Source organism: Arvicanthis niloticus, chromosome 1, assembly GCF_011762505.2.
Source record: "Arvicanthis niloticus isolate mArvNil1 chromosome 1, mArvNil1.pat.X, whole genome shotgun sequence".
Taxonomy (NCBI): domain Eukaryota; kingdom Metazoa; phylum Chordata; class Mammalia; order Rodentia; family Muridae; genus Arvicanthis; species Arvicanthis niloticus.
Window position 1 is genome coordinate 121,972,025 of NC_047658.1, and position 25,838 is coordinate 121,997,862.

A 25,838-nucleotide genomic window follows, 5' to 3' on the forward strand; every position below is an offset into this window, starting at 1 on the left:
CAAGCACCTCTCCTATTTTGTTCCTGCAGTTCTTTTAGTCAGAAACAATTCTTGGTCAGAGTTTTTGACTGTGGGATTGCCATCCCTCTTGATGCTCTGTCTTTTCACTGGAGGTAAACTCTGCAGTTCCCTCTCCCCACTGAAGGGCATTTCATCTAAGGTTTCTCCCTTTGAGTCCTGAGAATCTCTCACCTCCCAGGTCTCTGGTACATTCTAGAGGGTTCCCTTACCTTCTACCTGTTTTGATTCTTTCTGCTGCCTCTCAAGGCTTCAGTCCTGTGACCCTACCCCCAAATAAAATACCTGTTCATTTTTTATTCTTTCCCTCCCTGCCACTTTTCCCATCCAGGTCCCTCCCTCATTCATCCTACCTCTTGTGATTGCTTTCTTCTCCCCCCACCCCAACTGAGATTGAGGCATCCTCACTTGGGCCCTCGAGCTTCTTCGCCTTCTTGAGTTCTGTGGATTGTATTTTGGAAATTCTGTACTTTTTTGGCTAATAGCCACTTATTAGTGAGTACCTACCAATTATTGTTTGAAATTTTTAAATAAATAAAATGCTTTGAGCAAATTTATTCGTTATTCATCACTGCAAATATCTTCCCTATGTTTCCCATCACTTTTGTCTCCCGGGTTTTCTTAGTTTTGCCTGTGTGTGCAGGGGTGTAGGATCATGTACTGAAGACTGCAGCTTTCAGGACCCACAATCACAAAATATAAACTTTTTCTCCCTCCCCTGGCATCCACAAATTACAAATAGCTCTTCAGGTAGGAGTGAGATTCCCTGCATCCCTCTTCCATCTATGCTGGGATACAGAGTAGGTTTTTACTGTGCTGATCTTGTACATGTAGTCACAAACACTGTATGTGACACAGATAAGAATTTTATAAGTGATGAGAAGAATATAGAGTTTTGTCATTGTCAGTTTGAAGGCCTAATTTCTTTATCTCCCACTCTTGGAAATTAAGCAAACGGACTCTTGTGGCTGGGCAGATTGCTCAGTAGTTATGAGAATTGCTTGTTCTTATAGAAACTAGGGTTCAAGTTTCAGCACCTATAAGGCAGCTGATAACAATCTACAACTCCAGTCGCAAAGAACCCAGTACTGCCTTCTGGCCTCTGAGGGAACTGCATGGACATGTTGCCTATATATGTATGCAAGCAAAACACTCATTTACATAAAAATAAAGCAGGATCTAAAATAACTAAAACTGCACTTTACTTTGTCCTATATATTCTAGATGTAATTGTACATGAACCAAATACTAAGAAAATCATTCAGTTATTTGTCTATTTTAGATATTTTAATAACTATGCATTTATTACACAATATGACTCAACTATAAGTTAGTTTATACTTATGAAATAGAAATTGGGGAAAAAAAGTGAGATAACTAATTCCCACTACCACAAGAGGGAACATCTTAAGCTAATATTTTGTACATTCGGTTTCATTTAAAATTTCCCTAAATGAATGATTTCTTAAGCTCCTTATGATAGCATAGCATACATAGAATATGGGATTGATTAAAGAAAACAACCACTTTGAAAACTGCTACCATGGTTTGGGTTTTATTGCTGTGAAAAGACACAGTGACCACAGAAACTCTTATAATTAATAAATTCATTGAAGCTAGCTTACAGTTTCAGAGGTTTAGTCTGTTATCACCATGGTGGGAAGCATAGCACCATGTAAGCAGACATGGTGCTCTGGTCAAAGATGAGAGTTCTGCATCTAGATCTGAAGGAAGAAAAAATAGACTGCGTGCCTACTGAGAGGAACTTGAGCATAGAATCTTTCCAAGACACCTCCATAGTAAAGGACTTCTTCCAAGGCCACACTGACTACTACAAAGCCACACCTCTCAATAGCATCTCTCACTATGACCCAAATATTCAAACACGTGAGTCTATAAGGACTGTACATAGCCAAACTACCACATTCCACACCTTCACCCCATAGACTTATACTCATAACATAGTACAAAAAGCATTACTCCAGAGTCAAAAGTCCTCAAATCTATCACAGTTTAAACAATGTTTAAAAATCTAAAGTACAAAGTCTCTTCTGAGATTTTTGCTATCTCTTAACTGTAATCCCTTATAAAATAGATATATTTCTAATGTAAAAGAAGATAGGATATAGATTATCATTCTAAAAAGTAGAGGAGGGGGCATAATAAGGAGACACTGAACCAAAGGAAGACAAAAAAAACAGTTGAACAAACTCCAAATTCTGCATCTCCATGTCTGATGTCAAAACACTCTTCAGATATCTACCTACTTTCAGCTTTGTTGACTGTTACACACTTCTTTTTTTGGATTTGTTTCATATTTAATAGGACTAACTTAGATTTTCAGAGGTTTAGTCAATTATTGTTATGGAGGAAAGCATGGAAGCATGCAAGCAGATATGGAGCTGGAGAAGATGACAGTTCTACATCTTGATCTAAAGGCAACAGAAATAGACTGTGTGCCACAATTGGCATAGTTTGAGCATTAGAGAATTCAATGTCCGTCCTCACAATGACACATTTCTTTCAGCAAGATATCATCTCCTGTAACAAGGCCACACCTTCTAATAGAGCCCCTTCATATGGACCAAACACTCAATTTCATGAGTCTATGGAAGCTGTACATGTTCAAATAATCATAAATAGTATAGTATATATACCTGAGAAATATCTGACATTACGCAAGGGAATGTGTACCAATGTAAAGGCAGAAATCATGAAATAATATTTTTGTCAACTTTATTATTTTGCTAAGAATTAGTACTAATTCCACATCATAGTCATTTGTCTTCTAGTTTCCCCTTTACCAAAAGTAATGTGAGAAGCATTATATGGTATCTCATAGAAATACATCACCTTGAACTATAGTATGACAATTGTGTCTATCCCCCTCTATCTCCATCACCACTAGCCTCTTTTCCAAGCCAACCAACAACAGGAAAAAGGGCTTTTGAAAATGCAAAACTAGCATTTTCTATCCTGCCCTTGGAATAAAATTCACAAGTCCCTTAGCACACTTGCAACACTCTGTGCCTGGCTTCTTCTGAATTCACCACTTGCATTTTACACTAAGATTCTCTCACTCTGTTTTTTTATTTCAGAGCATCCAATTTCACAGAATTTTGCATTCACAATTATCCCAGTCTGATACAGTCTTACCAACTAAGGAAGACAACATACTTAATTCATTAGATCTCTGCCTACTTTTTATTTCTCTGGGGATGCTTTTTAACACACACCACTATATTAAGACCTTGAAATACTATTTAATGAAGTCCTGTGATTTTTTTTTCTTTTTTACTTTCCAAAAACAGTAAAAGTTAATTTCCTATATAGCGATCTAATATCTAACTATTCCCCAGGTTTCAAATTCTATTCAGGATAACCCATATTTTATTTATTACCATTTTTGAATCAAACATGATGTCTAATACAGAGTAGCCTCTAAATATTTGCTGAAGTAATGAACAAGATTATGAAGTCTCCATGGAGATATCTTCAAGTAATATTTCTAGCAGATAACTGAGGTCATTAAAGGGTGACAGATTCATTCTTCTCTGTCTCCTCACAATAAAGAATATATGTAGAAGAGATGAAAGAAGATAGTGGTGTCCATCACTTCAGGGTAGAATACAACCTGGATTAATTGAAGTATCTATCCATAAATAATTTTGGAGGACAAATAAATCTTTTGATTTTTGGTAGTCAAAAAACAATATAATGCTGTATCTGCCATTCAGTACAGATACACATCAAAATTGAACTGTTTCCAATATTAATCTAAATTACTACTTCTTCCTTTTATTATGTTATATGTTGACTATATTCTTTCTTGGAAATTAAAAAAACTTACTGTAGCTGAGCATTCTTCAATCATAACTCCTTCCTATTCAGGATTCCATTTGATTTTACCTACTTATATTCCTCTATAAAAAGTACCTAACTTGGTTATGAGTGAATGTTCACTTTTGTCCAATATTAGTATCTGTTCCCCACCCATAACCAAAAGTTTATCTTAATCACATAAGAAACACGTTATTGTTTGCCATTGTTCTTGATACAAAAAATATGAGTTTTATATGAAACATCAAAGTAGCTGAGGTAAGATTCAACAATATCCAGAATATAAATAAAATAAATAAATAAATAAATCTTACATTTTTGAAGATATTTCTATTTATAAAAGTTCTTGATATTGATACCATCTTTTCAGATATAGTCTAAGGATCTGAACTTTTATCAAAGAAGTCAGAAATTTTTCTCTTAATGCCCAACAGTGGGAGAGGGAACTTGAAGTGTCCACCTCCAGTAGATAGACAGGGCACAAGTGGAGGAACTAGGTTAAAAACCCATACTCAAAATTTTCCTACCCAGAATTGTTCCTGCTTAAAAGAACTGCCAAAACAAAAACAGAGAAGAGACTGAATGAAAGGTGGTTCAATAACTGGCCCAACTTGGGATCCATCTCATGGGGGCTAGAGGGATCACCAAGACATTATTACTGATGCTATAATGTGCTTACAGTCAGGAGCTTAGCATTGTTGCCCTCTGAGAGGCTTTACAAACAGCTAACTGAGACAGGTACAGATACTTATATCCAACCATTGAACTGAACTTGGGGACCCATATGATTGAATTGGGGAAGGGTAGAAGAAAGTTTAACTGGAGGTGAACCCATAGGAAGACAATCAGTCTCAAGTAACATGGACCCTTGGGAGCTCCCAGAGGCTGATCTACCAACCAGGGAGCATACATAGAATGGTTCAAGGCCTTGGCACATATATAGCAGATAACTACCTGGTCTCTGGACTCAGTGGGAGAAGATGTGCCTTGAGAGACATGAGGCCCCAAGGAAAGAGTATGCGTGATAGGGGTGCGGGAAGCTCCCTCTCAGAAGCAAAGGTGAAGAGAAATAGAATGAAGAACTTGAGGCAGGGGGTACCGGCAGTGGGGATGTCTGGCAAAGGCTGGAAAGTAAATAAATAAAACAAGTTTTAAAAAATTAGGCATAAATATTATCTTTATTTTTAATTATGTACTCATGTAAGTTGTATATAAGAGAGAGGATGGAGGGAGACAGTGAACATGGAAACAAGAAGATTCCCATAAATCTGGAGCTATAGGTAACAGTGTCGTATGAATGCTCGGAACTGGATTGGAGTCCTCTTCATAAGCAGGATACAATCTCAATCAGTAAGCCTTCTCTACATCCTCAATAAAAACTCATTTCTGTGAAGATATGATACAAAACATTTATTGCTGAAAATCGTAGAACTAATAATATTTTGGAAGTCAAACTTACATTTTCTGATTCAATATATTAGTACAATTCTGAAAGCAAAGTCATATATTAAGAATACAAACTAAAGGCCCAACAGACAGGAACTTCTGGACTGATAAAGCTTAAGTCTTACCTTACTGAGAAGCCTTAATTCTTTTGAAAGCCTTCTTCAGAGCCTCTTTCACTTCCTTGTTCCTCAGGCTATAGATCATGGGGTTCAGCATAGGGATCACCACAGTATAGAATACAGACACAATCTTCTCTTCCCAGAGGGATTTGCCCATGTTACCTTTCAAGTATATGAATATGAGTGTTCCAAAAAAAAGAGCCACTGCAATCATGTGAGATGCACAAGTAGAGAAGGTCTTGGCTTTGGCCCCTGCTGTATGAATCTTGAGAATAGCCCAGATAATGAATAGGTAAGATATAAGAATCACTAAGACACTAGTTATGATGACCAAAAAAGCCAAAAGAAAAATCACCTGTTCCCGTACCTTGGTATCACTACAAGCAAGTTTCAGCAAGGGTGGGAGATCACAGAAAACAAAATCGACCTGGTTAGATTTACAGAAGGAAATAGAGAAAGTACACCAAGTCCGGACCACAGCATTTACCATTGCACCAGAATATGCTGCAGCAACCAGCCTCAGACGAGTCTGTGGTGTTATGTCCATCGCATAAAGGAGGGGGTTACATACAGCCACATAGCGGTCATAGGCCATGACAGCCAAAAGAAAACACTCAGTACTACCATACAAGGTGAAAAAGAAGAACTGGGTGGCACAGCGCTCATAAGTAATGAAGATCTTATTATTCCCCAAGGTCTCCAGCAGTTGAGGCACAATAACAGATGAGTAGCAAATATCCAGAAAGGACAAATGGCTGAGGAAGAAGTACATGGGTGTGTGGAGCCGAGAGTCATTCTGAATTAGCATGATCATACCCAGGTTTCCAACGATGGTGATGAGATAAAAGGCCAAAAACATGAAGAAGAGACCCAACTGTGTCTCTGCCTGAAGCTGAAACCCCATTAGAATGAATTCTGTCAACCTGGTGCCATTGTCAGCCATAAAGCCAAGGTCACCTGAGGAAATAAAATAAGAATAATTAGATATTTCTGGAGATCAGCATGACTACAACCTGCATGGTTCTCAGTAATGAGCCTCATTTGCAAAATACTTTTCAACTTTCACAAACTTTGTTTAACATGAATTACAAGTCCTGTATAGCACAAAATGTTGTCTTAATCCCATTTTTGACTAAAGAGTGACAAAGAGATAAAGTGACTGAGCCACCCTAGAAGGGCTCTTAATTAGAAAAAAGGTAAAATCAGGTCTATTGCTCAGTTTCTCAGGGACTCCTAAACCCTGCAGGTTCACTACTGGGCCTATATATTGACTTCATGTGCAGCCAGAAAAAGGTTTCACAGAAACAATATTGGAATAGTATATTTAAAATCTTTTCAGACTTTGAACAAGTCAATTAATCTTTCTGGAACTCGTGCTTCTCCTTGTTTAGATTACAACACCACAGTAAAAATACTAGGAGGTGCCAACTTAGACATCTCTCATCACCAAACATAAACTCCTGTTCTGATAATAGGTTACATCTTGAGTTGTTGAACAAAAAGACCAAATGAAAAGGCCCAGACAACTCAGATTATTTCCAAGGAAATTTTTTTCTTTTCTCAATTTGACATTAAAATCCTATTGCTGAAGACGATACCTACATAACCCACTAAACACAGAGAAGTTTAGCTGGTGCCTTCCTAGAGGCTTAACACCAACTGACCAGGGTTCATGATACAGGAAAGAACTCAAAATGCTAGCAAGGAAAAGGTAAACACCATCTCGGCTACAAACCAAATGATCTACAATAGTGGCTTCCTAAAATGTGCATTGGTGTAATCGAGGAACAAAAGTTCTGGGAGTTATCAATCACTACAAGATTGGTTTTAAGACTAACTCTATGAGAAGGCATCCATACTTGACCCTGCTCAGGTGGTCAAAAACCTGAGATCAGACAGGCTACAGATGTCAGGGAAATCAAATGCTACTCGTTCTGCTAAAGGAATGGCACAATAAAATGACCCCTGACAACATAGTACTGTATATCACAACACATAGATGACTGTCTTATTCAGCCAGCATTTCAGAAATGACTTTAAAGAGAAAATTAATAAGTCACTTAAAAATACAGGAAAATACAATTAAACATGTGAAGGAATGAATAAAACTGTTCAAGGCCTAAAAACGAAAATAGAAGTAATAAAAAAAAAAAAAAAAAAAAAAAAAAAAAAAAAAAAAAAAACTGAGGGAATCCAGGAAACGTAAAACCCTAGGAAGAAAACAAGATATGTAAGCATCACAAACAGAATATAAGAGATGGAAGAGAGGATCTCAGGCAGAAAACATACAATAGAAGAAATTGATACTTTAGTCAAAGCAACTGAACAACTCTATACACAATGATTACTGGGTCAGGGAAGAAATCAAGAAAGAAATTGAGGACTTTCTAGAATTAAATAAAAATAGAGATGCAACATATCCAAAACTATGGGGCACAATGAAAGCAGTGTTAAGAAGAAACATGAAAGCACTGAGGGCCTTTGTAAAGAAATGGGAGAGATCTCATACTAGCAACTTACCAGCACATCTAGAAGCTCTAATACAAAAAGAAACAAACCTACCCCAGATGAGTAAATGTCAGAAAATAGTCGATTGCAGGGTAGAAATCAGTTTGAAACAAAGAGAGCAATACAAAGAATCAACAAAAGCAAGAGGTGGCTCTTTGAGAAAGTCAACAAGATAGACAAAAAACCATTATCTAAACTAACTAAAAGGCAGAGAGACAGAATCAAAATTAACAAAATTAGAAACAAAAAGGAAGACATAACAACAGACACTGAAAATAATCAAAGAAATATTAGTTATTACTTCAAAACTTGTACTCCACAAAATGAAAGATCTAAATGAAATGGATGATTTTCTAATTTGATATGACTTTTCCATCTTAAATCAATATCAAAAAATTAAATAATCATATAACCTCATTTAAAAAATTCTAACCAGGAAAATTCCAAGCCCACATGGTTTTAGCCTAAATTTATACCAGACATTAGAAAAATAACTATACCAACATCCCTCAAACTATTCCACAAATAGAAACATAAGGGAGATTGCTAAACCCATTCTAAGAAGCCACTGTCACACTAAAACATAAACCACATAAAGACTCAACAAAAAAGTGAGTTTCAGACCAATTTTTGTTATGAATATCATTGCAAATATACTCACTAAAATACTCTCAACCTACGTCTAATAACACTACAAAACACACTTTGACAAAGTAGGCATCATTTAAGTGATGCAGAAAAAGTTTAATATACAAAAATCAATCAACGTAATCCACCATGTAAACAAACTGAAAAAAAAACCTCACACGATCATGCCATTAAATACTGAAAAATCTTTTCAGGAGATCTAAAACCCCTTCATGTAAAAGGTCTTGGAGAGATCAGGAGTACAAGATGGATATCTAAAAATAATAAAAGCAATAAACAGCAAACCAATAGCCAACATCAAATTAAATGCAGATAAACTTAAAGCAATTCTACTAAAATCAGAGACAAGACAGGGCTGCCCACAATCCTTATGTCTATTCATCTAGTGTTTGAAGTTCTAGATAGACAATTAAAGGAAATCAAGGGGACACAAATTGGAAAGGAAGATGTCAAAGTATCACTACTCACGGGTGATATGATATTATATATTAATGACCCCTAAAATTCTACCAGAGAACTCTTGCACCTTAAAAACACCTTCAGCAAAGTAGCTAGATATAAAATTAACTAAAAACAAAATCAGTAGCCTTTCTTTATGCAAATGATAATCAGGCTAAAAAAGAAATTAGAAAAACAACACACTTCACAGGAGCCACAAATAATGTAAACTAGCTTCGTGTAACTCTAACAAAGCAAAAGAAAGGCTTGTATAACAAGAATTTATTTTATATCTAGCTACTTTGCTGAAAGTGTTTTTAAGGTGGAGGAGTTCTCCAGTAGAATTTGAGGGGGTCATTTGTGTATTATATGATATCATCTGTGAATAGTGACACTTTGGCTTCTTTCTTTCCAATTTGTGTCCCCTTGATTTCCTGTTTTTCACAATTTGAAACCCGGATGAATGCTGATAAAGACATAAAACAAGTGGATACAGATGACTGGCCTTCTCCCTCTGTTCTTACAATCAAATTAGCATCATCTGCCTGGGCTGTCTTAAAGGTGAAATAGAATTAAAAAGTATGAAGCAGCATGCTGTGGCTTCCTCTTAGTGTGTTGGTGAATATGTAGGTCATCAGGGTTTTAAATTGTGAAAAACAGTACTCTGTCTATACTATCCTGAAACAGATTAAGCTAGGGGTGAAAATGGTCTCTAATCAAGAGATGCAAGAATATGTAGATGAATTAATGAGTAAAGTGCTAGCCTTACATCATGAAGACACGAGTCTGGATACTCAAAACCCACATAAAAAGTGAAGTGCAACTGTACATGCCTGTAATGTCAACACTGATAAAGTGGAGGCAGAAAAAAACTTAAATCTTTCTGGCCAGCCAGTCTAGCCTAGTGAGCTCCAAGTTCAAGCAGAGATTCTATCTAAAAATATTAATGTGGAAAGTGAGTAAGAAAGACACACATGCATGCACATATATACTCACCTGAACAGATACATATGTGTGCACAAACACACACAAGAACATGTGTACATAAATACTATATACAAAGAGAGCTAATTATTTCCCTCAGAAATTTGATTTTAAAAAATGACCATTTCTAATCAAATAAAAAAATCATGGAAAAATGGTTCTGGCAGCAGGTTTTCACTAGGAATAACAGACATAAGACCATTGTGGTATCAGAAAACAAAAATCCATTGACGTTCTATCACTCTTGCTCGAATTCCAGCCAGTTGCTTCAGTTCTCTGAATGTCAGCTTTGCGTTATGTAATATGGTCCTAATACTATCCAACCCATAGAAATCTTGTGAGTGTGAAATATATATATATATATATATATATGTGTGTGTGTGTGTGTGTGTGTGTGTGTGTGTGTATGTATGTATGTATGTATGTATGTATATATTTGATCTAAACCTGAATCTGTGGTACACAATGAGGATTTCTATCTTTTCCAAACTATTAATTATTTACAGTCTCTTATTTTAGAATATTGCATACCTATTGCCTCACCATATTCTCATACAGTACATGTTAAGAGGAAGACAGTGAGACACAAAGATCTCAACTGGTATGCATACAAGTTATGAGAGCTAGGAATAAAAAGGCAAAAGTTCTGAGAGACTAACCTCAGAGACTACTCCCCAAGTCCCAAATAGATATACATTTCGTGCTAGAAGTGGCAGGGAGATGTGAAATTTTGAGATCATGTGTATCTTCCTCATTTCCAACCCCACAATAATCCCAGGGCTAGTAGCACATAACATTTGAAAAGGTTCTGAGCTCAAATTTCTCCCCCATTTTATTTCCTGTATCTTATTCGACCTGCCTCATCTTCTGCTCAAATTGAATGTGTATTAGAATCTTGAAACTCTAACGAGCTTCTGAAAGTTGTTGTTCCACTTTCCTGCCTTCAGACAAATGAAGTACATTACCATCTCTCCTCCATAAGGAAAGGGGGGTCTTGCAATGAAAATGGTCTTGTCCAAATACAATCAACCAATGGGAATGTCTGGAATAACCATACACTTGGATCTCCTGCAACCCAAAATATTTTTTCCATAGTTTAGTTGTGTTTCAGTGTCTTAGCACAGTGTCTCTGCTCCCAGAGCTATCAACATTTGCACTTCTTAGAAAATGAAAGACCTGGGTAACTTCATTCTGTCAGAAGTGGTGGTAAAACAAGGTACAGTGGTGGTGGGAATTCCTAGAAAGGGCAAGCAAGCCAAATTATCATGAATTCTGTGTCAGTACTCCTTAGTTCTGCCTTCTTCACCTTCACCCAAGCCTCCTTAGAGTTTCTGTCAAAGCCAGCACACATGACCAGTTTCTAGAGTGTTCATCTCAGTTCTCTATACCTTGGTGGCCAAGCTAAACTCAGAGAGTAGTTTCATGACCTTCATTGATGTGAAATTTGCCTTCCTCCCAGACTACAAACCCTCGTTAGCATCATGAAAACCCATTTTTAAACTGACAGCACCCGTTTCTGACTAGGCATATTTATGGAACCCCAACAATTCCAAGGATAAAAAACTTATTCTCTAAAGAAAGGTTTGATTTTGCAGCCTATCTAGAGCCTCTACTTCTCTTTTTAACATTGAGGCCATCACACTTAATTTTCCCAAATACTATTAAAATGTACAAGTTTCTAAGAGATTCACCAAGAATCCACAGACAGCCTCTCACCTTTATGTATAATTTCACCATTTGATCTCAGGTCTTCTAATACTAAAAACAATAAGGAAAGCTGGTTTAAGAACAGCCATCAGCTATAGATGAGGGCCAAAAACAGTAAGTGCCTGGTAGACTTGCAAGGCACAAGAAGATATGTTCAGATTTGACACTGCTTTACAAAGGAACGAAGTGAAAAGCTTATTTTAGATGAGAGGGAAGCAAGACTCATGTTGTCTAGTACATTTGAAATCTAGGCTACAATTTATTCTCTCTGAACTACAGCCACACTCACCTTCAGCAAAACCAAATGTTCCTGCCAAATACAGAAGGCTCTGTGAATGTGGAAAGAATCTGGTAACTAACTGGTCTTTGGGAAGAAATAAGTATCTTTGGCATTTTCAGCCCCAGCATAACACAAGCACTTGTTAATAGGTATGGGGCCTCTACCCTATCTTGGCCTGGACCCTTCATCCCAGCAAGGCAATTAGAAGACTGAGGCTAGGGGATTACCCTGAGTAGAGTTTCTAATCAGGCCCTAAGCTTCTAATTAGGATTCATTCAGCTCTCAGAGGAAAGACACTGCAGAAAACTTCCTCTATATTATCAATCTTCATTCTTCTCCAGCCAACTTTTGTCCTATTCACAAGCCCCACCATGATTCGATCTCATTTTGAAGAAAAGGGGGATTCTTCTTTGTTTGCTTTCTGAGAACTTCTCAACAATCTAAAATGACTTACCCTGGCCAGTTTTATATATGAGATGTAGATGAATTAACTTGGCTAAAGAAAAATCCTAGGAGCCTGCTGCCTCCTTTATGCAACAAATATTTAATTGCCAATATGTAAAGTACATAGGGCAGCATATGACATACTATATTAAATTAATCTAATTAAACCCAGCAAATTCTGAAAAAAAAATTCTCTAAGGCAGATCGTACTACTATTATATTCTACAAACAAATAAATTGATCGGCAGAGTTATGTAACACCTATTTGTGATTTAAAGAAGAGCTAAAAGAGTCAAGAGATTCACAACAGCTTTGAGCACTATCTGTTCTTTTCAGAATACCCCAAATCCACATTGTTCCAGGAGAGCTGACACCATCTTCTGGCCTCCAGGGGAACTGCACACATATGATATACACCTACATATATAAGCAATTCACTCATACCCTTGAACAAAATCTCATTTTGAAAAGAACAACTAAGATTGGAACCATGAGTTCTGTCTTTGGGTGCCTATGGCCACTATGCTACACTTTCTCATATTATTTTCTTGAAATTATTATTAAATTTCAGTGATGCTCAAAGTATAAATGAAAAAAATAAATATCAATAAAACCTCATTCTAAAAAGCATTGTGCCCTTGACACTGCACTGTTGAGGTGACTTGTACCATGCTATTCTCCCCACTGTCTCACACCAAACACCCTTCCTTGGAAATGATACCTTTTTACTCTCTTGCTTTCTGCACTTATTAAGGATATGTACTTACATCTTCAGCTTTGGAATTAAGAGGTAGGAGCCTCCAATGAGAAAAAAAAAAAAAAAACATGTGACATTTGTCTTTCTGCCTCTGTATCACCACATTCAATATCATCTTTTCTAGGTCCATTCATTTACCTAAAAATTTCATGCTTTTAATTTTCTTTTCAGCTAAATAGTTTTCCATAATATATATAGACAATAGTTTCATTAGCCATTCGAATGTTGTAGGACAGTCAAGTTCTTTCCATTTTCTAGCTACTGTAAATAAAAAAGATATGACAATGATGAGCAAGTATCTGTGGGGAAGAACATCTAGTCATTTGAGCATATGCTAGGGACTGATATGTCTGAGTCATATGGTAGATTTATATTTACCTTTTTAAAAATTCTATATATTGCTTTTCATAGTGGGTTCTACCTGATTATAATCTTATCAACAGTCAATTGGGATTCCCATTTCTATAAAACTCCTCCAGCCTTTATTGTTAACTATTTTGTTGATCTTTTGACCTGAGGTAGGATGAAATCTCAAATTTATTTTGATTTTCAGTTCCTTATTGCTATAGCTCAGTAGTTATCAACCTGCAAATAGGATATTGAGAAACTCTTCATATCCCCTCAATATTTCAGTGCCTCATTATTTTTTTAAATTCATTCTAATTACACAGATATTACGAGAGTCTACATGGGAAGTGAGAAGTGAGACGTTTTAGGGTGGGACTTGACTGCATGTCTCCTTGTCTCACTGAATCTTTGGTTTTTTGAAGAGAGTTTGTTACATGTATGTATCATTCATACATATATATATATACCTCATATACATATACTACATATACATACACATATGTCCATATACATATACAATCACACAACTGTGGTGTAAATTTGTAATTCAGTCTTACCATCAAAGCATTATCAACTTGTGAGACTCAACCTCTTTGAGGGTAGAAAAAAACATTTTACAAGGGTCACATACCAGATAACCTGTGTATCACATATTTACATTTTAATTCATAATAGTAGAAATTATAATTAAGAAGTTCCAATGAAAATAATTTTATGATTGGGGTTCACCACACCATGAGGAACTATATGAAAGTGCTGCAGCATTAGGAAGGCTGAGAAGATCTGCTATAGACAATAAACACTTTTGACAAATTTCTTAGCCATTTTTTTTCTTTTAAGAGCTTTCTATTTAGGTATCAGGCCCAGTTTTTGAGTGGGTCCATTGTTTTTATGATTCTTTGTTTTTGGTCTTTTTTGAGTTCTTTGTATATTCTGTTTATTAATATTCTGTCAGATATAGAAATGTTAAAGGTTATTTTGCACTCTGCAGGCTTTGTCTTTACTGTAATGATGGTTTCTTTATCTGTGCAGAAGCTTATCAGTTTCATCAAGTCTCATTTGGGTTTTTCTTTTTGTTTTCTTTTTCATTTTTTATTTGATATTTTATTAACACTTCAGATGCCATCCCCTTTCCTCATCCCCCCACCCTTAGAAAACCCCTATCCCATGCCCCCTTTTCCTTTTTGCACTTCTACATTTTTTTTTTAAATCTTAATCAAAGGCTTTATAAGTTTGGTATTGCTCAATCAGAGGTGTAACCCACTACCCAAACCTAGATATATCAACTATCTTTGACTGGTGAAGATACATGAACATCTGTCTCCCTGTCTCCCCCCTCTTTCTCTCTTTCATCACCTAGCTTCTCCTCTCCTTCTTCTCCTCCTCTTCTTACTCCTTCTCTTCCTCTCAGTACTCCTCCCACCTTAGCTCTTCCTACATATCACCCTTCCTGTTAAAATGAAACTTTTCTCTCAAAATACAATTAGAGCATAATTATGCCAATTTGTACCAGTGAAGTAGAAGATAGTATTCATACCCACTCCATCATTTTGTTGACTAACCAGAACCTCTGTCATCTATCCTAACTAAAACATTTAGTTCTGAACCTGGCTTTAGGATGAATGTTCATTATTTTAATAGCTGAGTAATATTCCATTGTGTAAATTTACTACATTTTTTGTATCCATTCCTCTGTTGAAGGGCATCTGGGTTCTTTCCAGCTTCTGGCTATTATAAATAAGGCTGCTATGAACATAGTGGAGCATATGTCTTTGTTATTGTTGGGGCATTTTCTGGGTATATGCCCAGGAGTGGTATAGCTGGGTCCTCAGGTAGTGCTATGTCCAATTTTCTGAGGAACAGACAGACTGACTTCCAGAGTGGTTGTACCAGCTTGCAACCCCACCAACAATGAAGGAGTGTTCCTCTTTCTTCACATCCTCTCCAGCATCTACTATCACCTGAATTTTTCATCTTAGCCATTCTGACTGGTGTCAGGTGGTATCTCAGTGTTGTTGCAAAAGGCAAAAAGCGCACCAAAGTCACTGCCCATCCCGGGGCGTATTATGGGTAATGAGTGAACAGCCAATCAGAAGTGAACACGCCACTCTAGGGTACATATAGCAGTGCCTTTTCTGGGCTTGGGGTCTTTCCGCTTCTGCTGATACAAGAATAAAGCCTCGCTATGGTAATCACTCGAACACCACCTCACGTGTCTCTTTCGCGGGTGAAGAGGACACAGAGGGGCTCAGAACATCTGGTGCTGAAACCCGGGATCTTCAAGGCGCCGCAGAAGACCCCCCGAGACTCGGGTGGGTTAAAAGACTACAGGATATGAGAGATATGTTTGGGGTGGAAGCTTTCGTTGCGGGCGGATTCTCACCCATTGCCGCCACAGCAAAAGTTGGCCTCTTGTTTGCGTTGCTTTCGCTTTTAGCTTATTTGTGTTGTAAAGATCCAGCTCGCAACACAGCTATTAGTGCAAGTCAAGAGATTTCAGGAGAGGTCCACTCCAGAGTATCAGAAACAGGGCGTGTTAGCCGGCATCAGGCCAAAGAGCCTGGAAAGGAGAAGCAGGCAAAAAAGCCTGGGCAACAGAAGCAGGCCAAGGAGCCTGGTCATAGGAAAGAGTACTCAAAAGGAACAGGGGCCACTGCAGGGCCTGTTAAGGTTAAGGACCCTTCACTGGCTGGTGAAGAGAGAGTGGAGTTCGGGGAGACCCCCCTGTACCCCATTAAGGAGCCTGCTTCCACAGACCTTAGCAGCTCCAAGGAAGACCTAACCCAAGGAGAGAAAGAGAGCCTAGAGCAGGAAGCAGCCACCTATGCAAAAAAATAGCCATTCTGGGATAAGACTAAGAAAGACCTTGAATCCCTCAGCCCCATCCTTGCCTCCGGCCTGTGCCTCAGGCAGCGCCTCTAATTCATTTCTCAGCCCAGTAGATCGGAGAAAACTACAGCTTGCATTTCCGGTCTTTGAAGCAGCAGAAGGAGCACATGTCCATGCCCCAGTAGAGTATAGGCAGGTCAAAGAATTAGCTGAGGCAGTACGTGCATATGGAATTGGGGCTAATTTTACTATATCCCAAGTGGAGAGATTAAGTACAGCTGCTGTGACGCCAAGAGACTGGCAGGACACAGTGAAGGCGGTACTTAACAATATGGGCCAATACCTAGAGTGGAAGACCTTGTGGCACGAGGCACTACAAGCACAAGCCAGGATTAATGCAAACACTGAGGGACAGCGATTATGGACTTTTGACATGCTGGCTGGAGTTGGCGTACACGCGAACGACCAGACTGCTCACCCTTGGCAGGTATACGCACAAATAGCACAGCTGCTGTTAAGACCTTCTTATGTGTCATAAGGATTTAATTACTTTACAGACCTCATACCCCTTATTATTAAACACCTTGGAACAGTGGGGTCTACATGTTGCTACTGAGAAAGTTCAATTTTCAGAAATTGGCTCCTTTTTAGGGACGGTTATCTATCCAGAAAAGATAATTCCTCAGAAATAGGAGATTCGTAGAGACCATTTACATACTTTGAATGATTTTCAGAAATTATTAGGTGATATAAATTGGTTAAGACCATTTTTAAAAATTCCCTCGGCCGAGCTGAAACCTTTATTTGATATTTTGGAAGGGGGTGCTCATATTTACTCACTGAGGGCCTTAACACCAGCTGTGAGCCGTGCTCTGCAAGTAGTAGAAAATGCTTTACAAGATGCCCAGTTGAAACGCATAGATGAAACCAAAACCTTTGACTTATGTGTTTTTAAAACTAGACACTTAAAAACTGCTGTATTATGGCAGGAGGGGGCCCGTGTTATGGATTCATCCCAATGCTTCTCCCACAAAGATTATTGAAAGGTATCCAGATTCAGTCGCTCAGCTTGCCCTTCGAGGACTAAAAGCAGCCATTACTCATTTTGGAAGGGAGCCTAAGGTTTTGATAGTGCCTTATACTGCCCATCAAGTCCAAATATTAACGGCGACCTCTGATGTTTGGGCAGTGCTGGTTACTTCCTTCAATGGTCAAATAGATAATCATTATCCTAAGCATCCCATCTTACAATTTGCCTTAACTCAAGCTATCATATTTCCACATATTGTGTCTCAGGAGCCACTCCAAGATGGAATGGTAGTTTATATGGACGGGTCAAAAACAGGAGTGGGTGCCTATGTGGTTAATGATAAGGTTACATTCAAACAATACCATAAAACCTCACCTCAAATTGTGGAATGCTTAGTAGTGTCAGAGGTTCTGGAAATCTTTCCAGGTCTCTTAAATATTGTTTCAGATTCCTTCTATGTGGTTAATGCAGTAAAAGCATTAGAAGTTGCTGGGTTAATTAAGACATCTAGCAGACTTGTAGAAGTTTTTCAAAAGATTCAGCTTACCCTGGCTAAGCGAAGATTCCCTGTCTTTATAACTCATATTAGGGCTCACTCAGGCTTACTGGGACCTATGTCCCGTGGAAATGACCTGGCAGATCGAGCCACAAAGTTGATTGCAATTGCCCTTTCACCAAAATTAGATTTGGCTAAAGCCTTTCATAAAAGGTTTCATGTGACAGCTGAGACACTACGATGTCGGTTTAACATCTCTAGAAAGGAGGCCAGAGATATCATGACTCAATGCCAAAACTGCTGTCAATTCCTACCTGTTCCCCATACAAGAATTAACCCTCGGGGAATTAGGCCATTACAGATCTGGCAAATGGATGTTACTCACATCCCATCCTTTGGCAAATTACAATATTTGCATGTCTCCATTGATACCTGTTCTGGAGTTATGTCCACCTCTCCATTGACCGGAGAAAAGGCGGCCCATGTTATTCAACATTGTCTCGAGGCTTGGAGTGCCTGGGGAAAGCCTAAAATCCTTGAAACTAAAAATGGACCAGCCTACACTTCTCAAAAATTTCAACAATTTTGTCGCCATATGGAGGTGACACACCTGACGGGTCTTCCTTACAACCCTCAGGGACAGGGCATCATTGAGCGTGCTCATCATACTCTTAAAACTTATTTGATAAAACAAAAAGGAGAAGTTGAAGAAGCTCTGCCCATGGTGCCACGAGCTACTGTTTCTCTGGCACTTTTTACCCTCAACTTTTTGAATTTGGACAGTCAGGGCAACACTGCGCCATTGCCTAAAACCAACTAGGCCAAAAGAAATGATAAAATGGAAAGATGTTTTGACTGGTCAATGGAAAGGCCCAGATCCTATTTTAATAAGATCCTGGGGAGCAGTTTGTGTTTTTCCACAGGAAGAAGACAACCCATTTTGGCTGCCAGAGTGACTGACGCGGCGACTCGCAGTTCCTGAAAATGACCCCCCAAAAATTCATCTGCAGACGCTCTCAGTTCTCATTTGGACTCTCCTAATTCAGGTTCCTAGTATATATAGTGAATTTAGATGGCTATCCTATCTGCTTTTCCAAAACCTATGCCCTTGCCTTCTTAAAAGGTGCCGCTTCTGCTAACTTGTACCAATGTAACTTGCTTAATGTCTCAGTGCTGGTCTGCTCTTGTCTATAAGCAGGCCCTAATAGCCAGTATACCACTATGGATCCCTATCCCCGTTCAGACGTCTGGAACCTTGACTTTATTTCAACAAAAGAGACATTTTGATATAACTGCACCCATTATCACTGCTATTACCATCTCTGCAGCTGCAGCTGTGACAGCTGGCACAGCCTTGGTTGATCAGGTTACAGCAGCTACTGTTGTTAATCAAATTTCAGAAAAGACCTCTGAGGCTTTGACCATTCTACAGAAAGTGGATGCATACCTGGCATCAGGCATCCTGTTGGTCAATCAGAGAGTTGATTTGCTCCAAGCCCATGTGGAGCAGCTCACGGATGTGGTTCAAATGAGCTGCGTGTCAGCAACCCCACATCTAGGTATTACACCTCTGAGATTTATGAATGATGCATTTATTCAAAGCCATAATCTTTCTGCTTATTTACAAGGGAAGTGGACTAGGGAGCTGGGCCAGATGCAGCAGCAATTGCAGATCTGGATTTCGAGCCTTAATGGAACACGAGTGGACCCCGTTACCCCTGGCGATTTTACTTCTTGGCTTACCTCTGCCTTTTCTTTCTTTCTTAAAGGGTGGGGATAGGCCTGTTTGGTGCAGCCCTATGTTGTGGATTAGTGTTCATGTTATGATTGGTCTGCAAGCTCAGAGCCCAACAAAAACATGACAAGGTCGCTATTGCCCAAGCACTCGTAGCCTTGAGCAAGCATCTCCCTCTGAAATTTGGCTATCTAGGCTAAGAAAGTAGCTGATTACTGAGACCCTCAGTCGATGCACCCCAAGGGTTCAGCCCATTGCACTGGGTCGATGAGAGGTCTAAGTCTAGCCAGCCCTTGCCTGAATAACTGTGGTACCTGAATATTTAGAGGTGTTGCAAGTGGGTACTCGACAGGGAATGTTCCACAAGTGTGGATAGATTTCCTGAAAGTATGCCTGATTGCACAAAGGTTTGATGCCAAGAAACCTCCTCCCCTGGTGGTGCCCCAGGGCGGAGGCTCCCTTTCTCCGTCAAAAGGCATCAAGATGGGTATGGGAAGTATTCCTCATTGCTCAACAACAAGAGAAGAAACCCATTACAATATTGCATTTTGCACAGGGGATCAGACCTCTGCTTTCCCTCACTGAGTTGGTGCTGCGCTTGATAGGCAAAAGGCTGTTCCATCTTAATAAAATTGATAGGGGGAGATGTTAGGAGCTGTGTGAGCATGATAACATTCGCCATTACAAGATGGCGCGGGCATCCTATCCTCCCACTAGTAAACAACTAACTACGCAGGTGCAAAAGGCAAAAAGCGCGCCAAAGTCACTGCCCATCCTGGGGTGTATTATGGGTAATGAGTGAACAGCCAATCAGAAGTGAACACGCCACTCTAGGGTACATATAGCAATGCCTTTTCCGGGCTTAGGGTCTTTCTGCTTCTGCTGATACAAGAATAAAGCCTCGTTGTGGTAACCACCCGAACACCACCTCACGTGTCTCTTTCACGGGCGAAGGGGACACGGAGGGGCTTGGAACATTACCACATACTTATTTTGGAAAATAAAAACAAATATTATCCTAATGCTCTGTGGAATTCCCTAAATGACTAAGATTTCTGGTCTATTATTGCTTTTCTTCTTTGCAATATTAGTCCACCATCTGGCATCTGCAATTATACAGGAGGAGTGAAAAGGAAGAGGAGAAGATGAAGGAGGAGAAGAAGAAGGAAGAGGAGCAGGAGGAGGAGGAGAAGGAAAAGGGGGAAAGAGGAAGGAGGGAAAGATTGAAACCACTTGGCTAGACTGATGTCCATTTTCCTCTTTGGGAGTTTTCCTGCTGGAAGAACAGTGACCAAATATTAGTGTCTGGATTAAAGCAAAATAGGACAGAAGGTGAGTCGACTGAAGGAGAACACAACTTGTTAGAGAAAAGAAAGAAATATTCATAAGTGCATTGAGGAGTTAGTACTAACCACAAAAGAACAACTATAGTATTGTAGAAAAGAAGGTCAAATTGTGTGTTTTTTCTTCATTTTTGACAATGTCTTACATTGTAATTTAACCATATATGTTCCACATTCCTGCACGATTCACTCCACCTTCTTAATTCTTCCAGCTTTTGTCCTTTTTTATTAATGTAATCACCCATTGAGTAAAAAAAGTTGACTTTTCTTTATGCAGAATTTTCCAGTTAATGGTAGAAAGTGTGGATAATTTAAATGAGAATGGCTCCTATACTCTCATATATTTGAATGGTTGAATCTCAGTTGGTCCACTGCTTAGGAAGAAATAGGAGGTATGACCTTGTTAAGAAGGTGTTTCACTAGAGATGGACTTTGAGGTTTCAAAGGCCAATACAGGCCCAGCCTCTCTCTCCTCTCTGTCTCCTGCTGGTAAGATCTTAGCTACTGCTCCAGATCCATGCTCAATAACTTGTCACCGTGCTATCTGCTACAACACTCATGAACTTAACTCTTTGAAACTGTAAGCAAGCACCAATTAAATGCCTTTTTTATGTCACTTTGATAACATTATTTCTTCACAGTGATAAACAAGAAACTAAACAGTGCTTATGAACCCCTTTATGCTCCACACGGGAATACTGACTGGTTTCATCTGCGCATGTCTTGTTCAGCCAATGACAATGCTGAGAGTCCAAAAAAGACTATTTTACTAGTCTTCCATAACCTATGTCTCCTATGACCTTACTGTCCTCTCTTACACAGTGGACCAAAAGCTTTGACAAAAGACATAATATAAACATCGCATTTGTGGCTGAGCTCTCCACTGATATGCACTCTCCTTGCTTTCATCAGATTTGAGTTTCTGCATTGCATAACCACTGACCACTGAACAAAATACTCAGAAACTCAAATTGTATTCTTCTAACATGGAGACTGTAAGTTGCAGGTATAGAGATAAGATGAGATCTACAATATGGTAAGTGTAACAAAGAAAATTTGGAAGTGGAGTGAAGGAGTGTGGGGCTGTTGCTTGCACGTGGGCATAGGTCCTGTTGGGCTGAGTTGTGGATCCTGCATGTCTGTTGCCCCAGGTGGCTGGAACTATGGCTCAGGGAGCAGGAGCGCAGAAATTTGACTGAGTTCACTCCACACTTCACTGGGCAGACTGTGAGCTATGAAAAGCTGAGGGGCTCCACCTGGGCATGGAGAGGTCTCAGCCTGAAGTCCTGTGAGGACATACCTCCTGGATTGGGGGTCTTGGAGTCAAAGCAGCTGACTGGAAGACCAGTGATCTCTTGTCCTTGGGCTTCCAGATGCTGCTGGGAGATGCAGAAGAGCTGAGAGGTAGGGATATAGGGGCTGGACCGGTCTGCAGCCAAGAGGGGCGAGGGGGAGAGGCTCCAGTGGGGCCTCACATGGTAGAAACTCTTGGTCACTGCAACTCACTTGGCTGGCTCAAGGCTGGCTCAGCTAGCTTGCTTGAGTTGGCAGGCCTCCATGGCTAGAATGCAGAGAGGTCCTCCATGAGAGATTAGACTCTGACAGCTCAGTAGTCGAAGACCCCCTCTATGGTTCTCCACAGCAGGCCCCAAAGACACAAGGAAGTCCATGGTTTTAAAAGGTTTATTGTCATGGCAAAAAATGGATATAGCTGTACCCCATACCTCGTGTCCTCAGGGAAAGCCTGAGTTTAAATACCATTTGTTAGAAGGAGGGTCTAGGAAAAAATGTTTAATTGGATATGCCCTCTGGCCTTTAGGTACCTCATTAATATGGAGATCTCTTGAGGCACTGTGGTCATGCCCTTTACCTGTGGAGGGACTGGTAGGGGGCTGCCCTACATGACTGAAAGGCACTGATCAATGGTGGTCTTTGACCTCATGTCAGGAGCCTAGAGTCTGGGAGTGTGGTGAAATGTATGCTGTTCCTTTCAGGGATACCTGTTGGGTCTCTGGCCATCTCTAGCCAGTGCTCTACCAGAAACCATGCTATCCTTTCACAGTCCACAATTCCTCCTTTTTTTAAAAAAAGGAGGGGTGTTACTGGAGTGACTGTGTCATTTGTAGTGAAAATTTTGGATGAGGTGGAGTCAAAAGAATATACTACACAGGCAGTAGGGGGTAGCACAATTAAGTCACAGGGTAAGGAGAGTCAAGGGTAGGGGTTGGGAAGGCAAGGTATCATTGTCATGGGTTGTACAGTTTGAGGGAAATGACATCTGATTAATCTAGATAGACATTATGTTTTCCTTACTAACATGTAAGTTTCTCCAAGTTCAGTAGTCATTTGACTTTGGCAAGAGAGTTCATCTGTAGCTGGAAGGTCTAGGTCTGTCTTCTGTAGGACTCGGTGCATGTCTCTGGATCTCAGCATGTGTCTCTGGATTTCAGGGTGTCTATAGGGAGTCTTCAGTCAGATGAGGTGTCTGGAGGAAGGCAGCTAGGTGTCCCAGGCAGGATCCAGGAGATGGTGTTGTCTCCACTGAATTTGTGGGCACACTTGTAGTATAATCACAACAGGAGAGCAGCACCCTGGCGGGGGAATGTCTGTAAAGGGTGGGTAGCAAGTATTAGGCTACTTGGGAGCACATCATGGTCTGTTGTTATGATCCTAGAAAGGCAAGGGTGTTTGAGGAAATTTAGTCCTGGAAGATACCTTTGAGTCTGTTTTGGATGGCTGAGGAAGAAAAACATCATGTTAATTATGTATCTGGGATAGGCAGCAACAGTTTGTCTGTAAAAGGAAACTAGTTGTTAATTAAGGGCTGAAAAATGGTGATTAGCATAGTTGATTTGACCTGTGGAAGTAGATTAGGTGATGTTTGAACCTTAAAGAAATCTTTAACAAGTTGAGAAAATGTTGGACATAAATCACGAACATTAGGGAGAAAAAGAAATATTTAATTAAAAAAGCAAGAAAATTTTAAGTTGAAAAGCACAAACATTGTTTTAGGTGTTCCTGTTAGGGAGAAAAGGCATTTAAAACTTGGGTAAGGGGTCTCAGGTGTGCTTTTATGTTGTCCTTGGTGGGTTTAAAAGTAGTGGGGGAGGGGCCTCTTCTGCCATGTGGTGGATGTTCTGCCACATGGTGGCTGGGTGCTCTAGCAGAGAGGTGTTCTGTATTCCCCATTTGTTTTTCTTAGCCAGTAAATCCTAAATGTAGAGAAGGAGAAGAAAGGCCAACCTTGAAGAAAAGCTGAACAGAAGAAGCATAGAGGCTTGATAAGACAGTCAGAGCCAGGAGTGAGAGATTGCATAAAAGACTGAGCCATGGGAAAAACACGTGGAAGCTGGGTTGGATCCAGCAGCTCTTGGGAACAGTTCCTCCAAGCTCAGCCATGAGAAAAAAACTATCTCAAAAGGAAAGGCTATGTTTCACCCATGGGAAAAAGTCTTAGAATGAGGGTCATGGCAGTCTCTGTGGCCTGAAAGGCAGCTGTTAGCTGTGTAGAGGCCTCCCTGTGGGGATGGGGGAAGGGCAGAGAGTGGAGCATGGGGTGTGCTGCCATCTTGCCATTGAGCTGGAGACTGTAGCTAAAGGTCAAAGGGAAGAAGCTAGCCAGGAACACGTGGAGAAAAAAAAAAGCAAGAGAGAGAGGCCTAGTCTTTTGAACTAGGCAGGAGTTAGACTGTAGCTGAGAGTCAATGGAGAGAAGCTGACCAGGAATACATGGAGAAAGAGAGAGAGAGAGAGAGAGAGAGAGAGAGAGAGAGAGAGAGAGAGAGAGAGGCAGAGGCAGAGACACAGAGAGACAGAGACAGAGATAGACAGAGAGAGGCCTAGTCTTTTGAACTAGGCCAGGAGTTACTCACTGTCCTTGAGTTCCATGGAGTGGTTCTTTGTGGGTGCCAAGGGGGTACTCTTGAAGCTGGTTTTGCCTGCATTCTCCACCAGTTGCGGGTCTGTGGCTCATGAGTAGGTGTGGGTACTGTTGGGCTGAGTTGTTGATCCCTTGTGTCTGCCACCCCAGGTGGCTGCTCAGGGAGCAGAAGCACAAGGATTTGACTGAGTTCACTCCAAGAAATACTGGGCAGACACTGGGCTATCAGAAGCCACAGGGCTCTGCCCAGGCATGGAGAGGTCTCAGCCTGAAGTCCCACAGGGGCAGAGCTCCTGAGTTGGGGGTCTCGGGGCCGAAGCAGCTAGATAGGGAGACTGGTGGTCTCAGCCCTTGGGCACCGAGATGCCACTGGGGACCACAAAAGGACAGAGACAGAGTGTGTATTCGGGCTGGACTGGCCTGCAGCCAAGAAGGACAAGAGGGAGCAGCTTACACAATGCCCCACTAGGTGGAAACTCTTGGTTACTTCATCTCACTTGTCTGGGTCAAGGCTGGCTCGGCTAGCTTGCTTGAGTTGACAGGCTTCCATGGCTGCAACACAGAAAGGTCCTCCATGAGAGATTAGACAGCAGCTCAGTAATCCAATGCCCTCTCCAGGGTTCTCCAGGGCAGGCAGCAATGACATGAGGAAGTCCATGTTCTCAGGGAGGACCTGAAGTTAAATACCATTTGTAAGTAGGAGGGTCTGGAAGGAATGTTTAATTGGCTATGCCCTCTGGCCTTTAGGTACTTCATTAATATGAAGATCTCTTGAGGCTCTGTAGCCTGTAGTCACGCACCCTACCTGTGGAGGGGCTGGTAGGGGCGTTGCCCTACATGACTGAAAGGCACTGATCAATGGAGGTCTTCAGCTTCCTGTCAGGAGCATGGAGTCTGGGAGCACGGCAAAATGCATACTGTCCGTTTCAGGGATACCTTTTGGGTCTCCATCCATCTCTAGCCAGTGCTCCACCAGAAGCCATGCTAT

At 40.2% G+C, this 25,838-nt stretch overlaps 1 protein-coding gene across 2 annotated transcripts; it reads right to left on the reverse strand.

Annotated features, from left to right (window-relative positions):
* Window positions 1–5,007: 5,007 nt before the first annotated feature.
* Window positions 5,008–12,244, reverse strand: LOC117723257 (olfactory receptor 9I1-like). 2 transcript variants are annotated; one of them, XM_076927957.1, is made up of 4 exons: window positions 11,998–12,244; window positions 10,967–11,069; window positions 5,430–6,380; window positions 5,008–5,244 (listed from the first exon to the last, which is right to left on the reverse strand). In XM_076927957.1, the coding sequence occupies exon 3, from the start codon at window positions 6,364–6,366 to the stop codon at window positions 5,431–5,433; it is 936 nt and encodes a 311-aa protein (XP_076784072.1). In that variant the 5' UTR covers window positions 6,367–6,380; window positions 10,967–11,069; window positions 11,998–12,244; the 3' UTR covers window positions 5,008–5,244; window position 5,430. The 2 variants fall into 2 exon arrangements, with proteins under 2 accessions (XP_076784072.1, XP_034378640.1); XM_034522749.2 differs by lacking the exon at window positions 10,967–11,069 and having other exon boundaries at window positions 11,998–12,243.
* Between the last annotated feature and the right edge of the window lie 13,594 nt (window positions 12,245–25,838).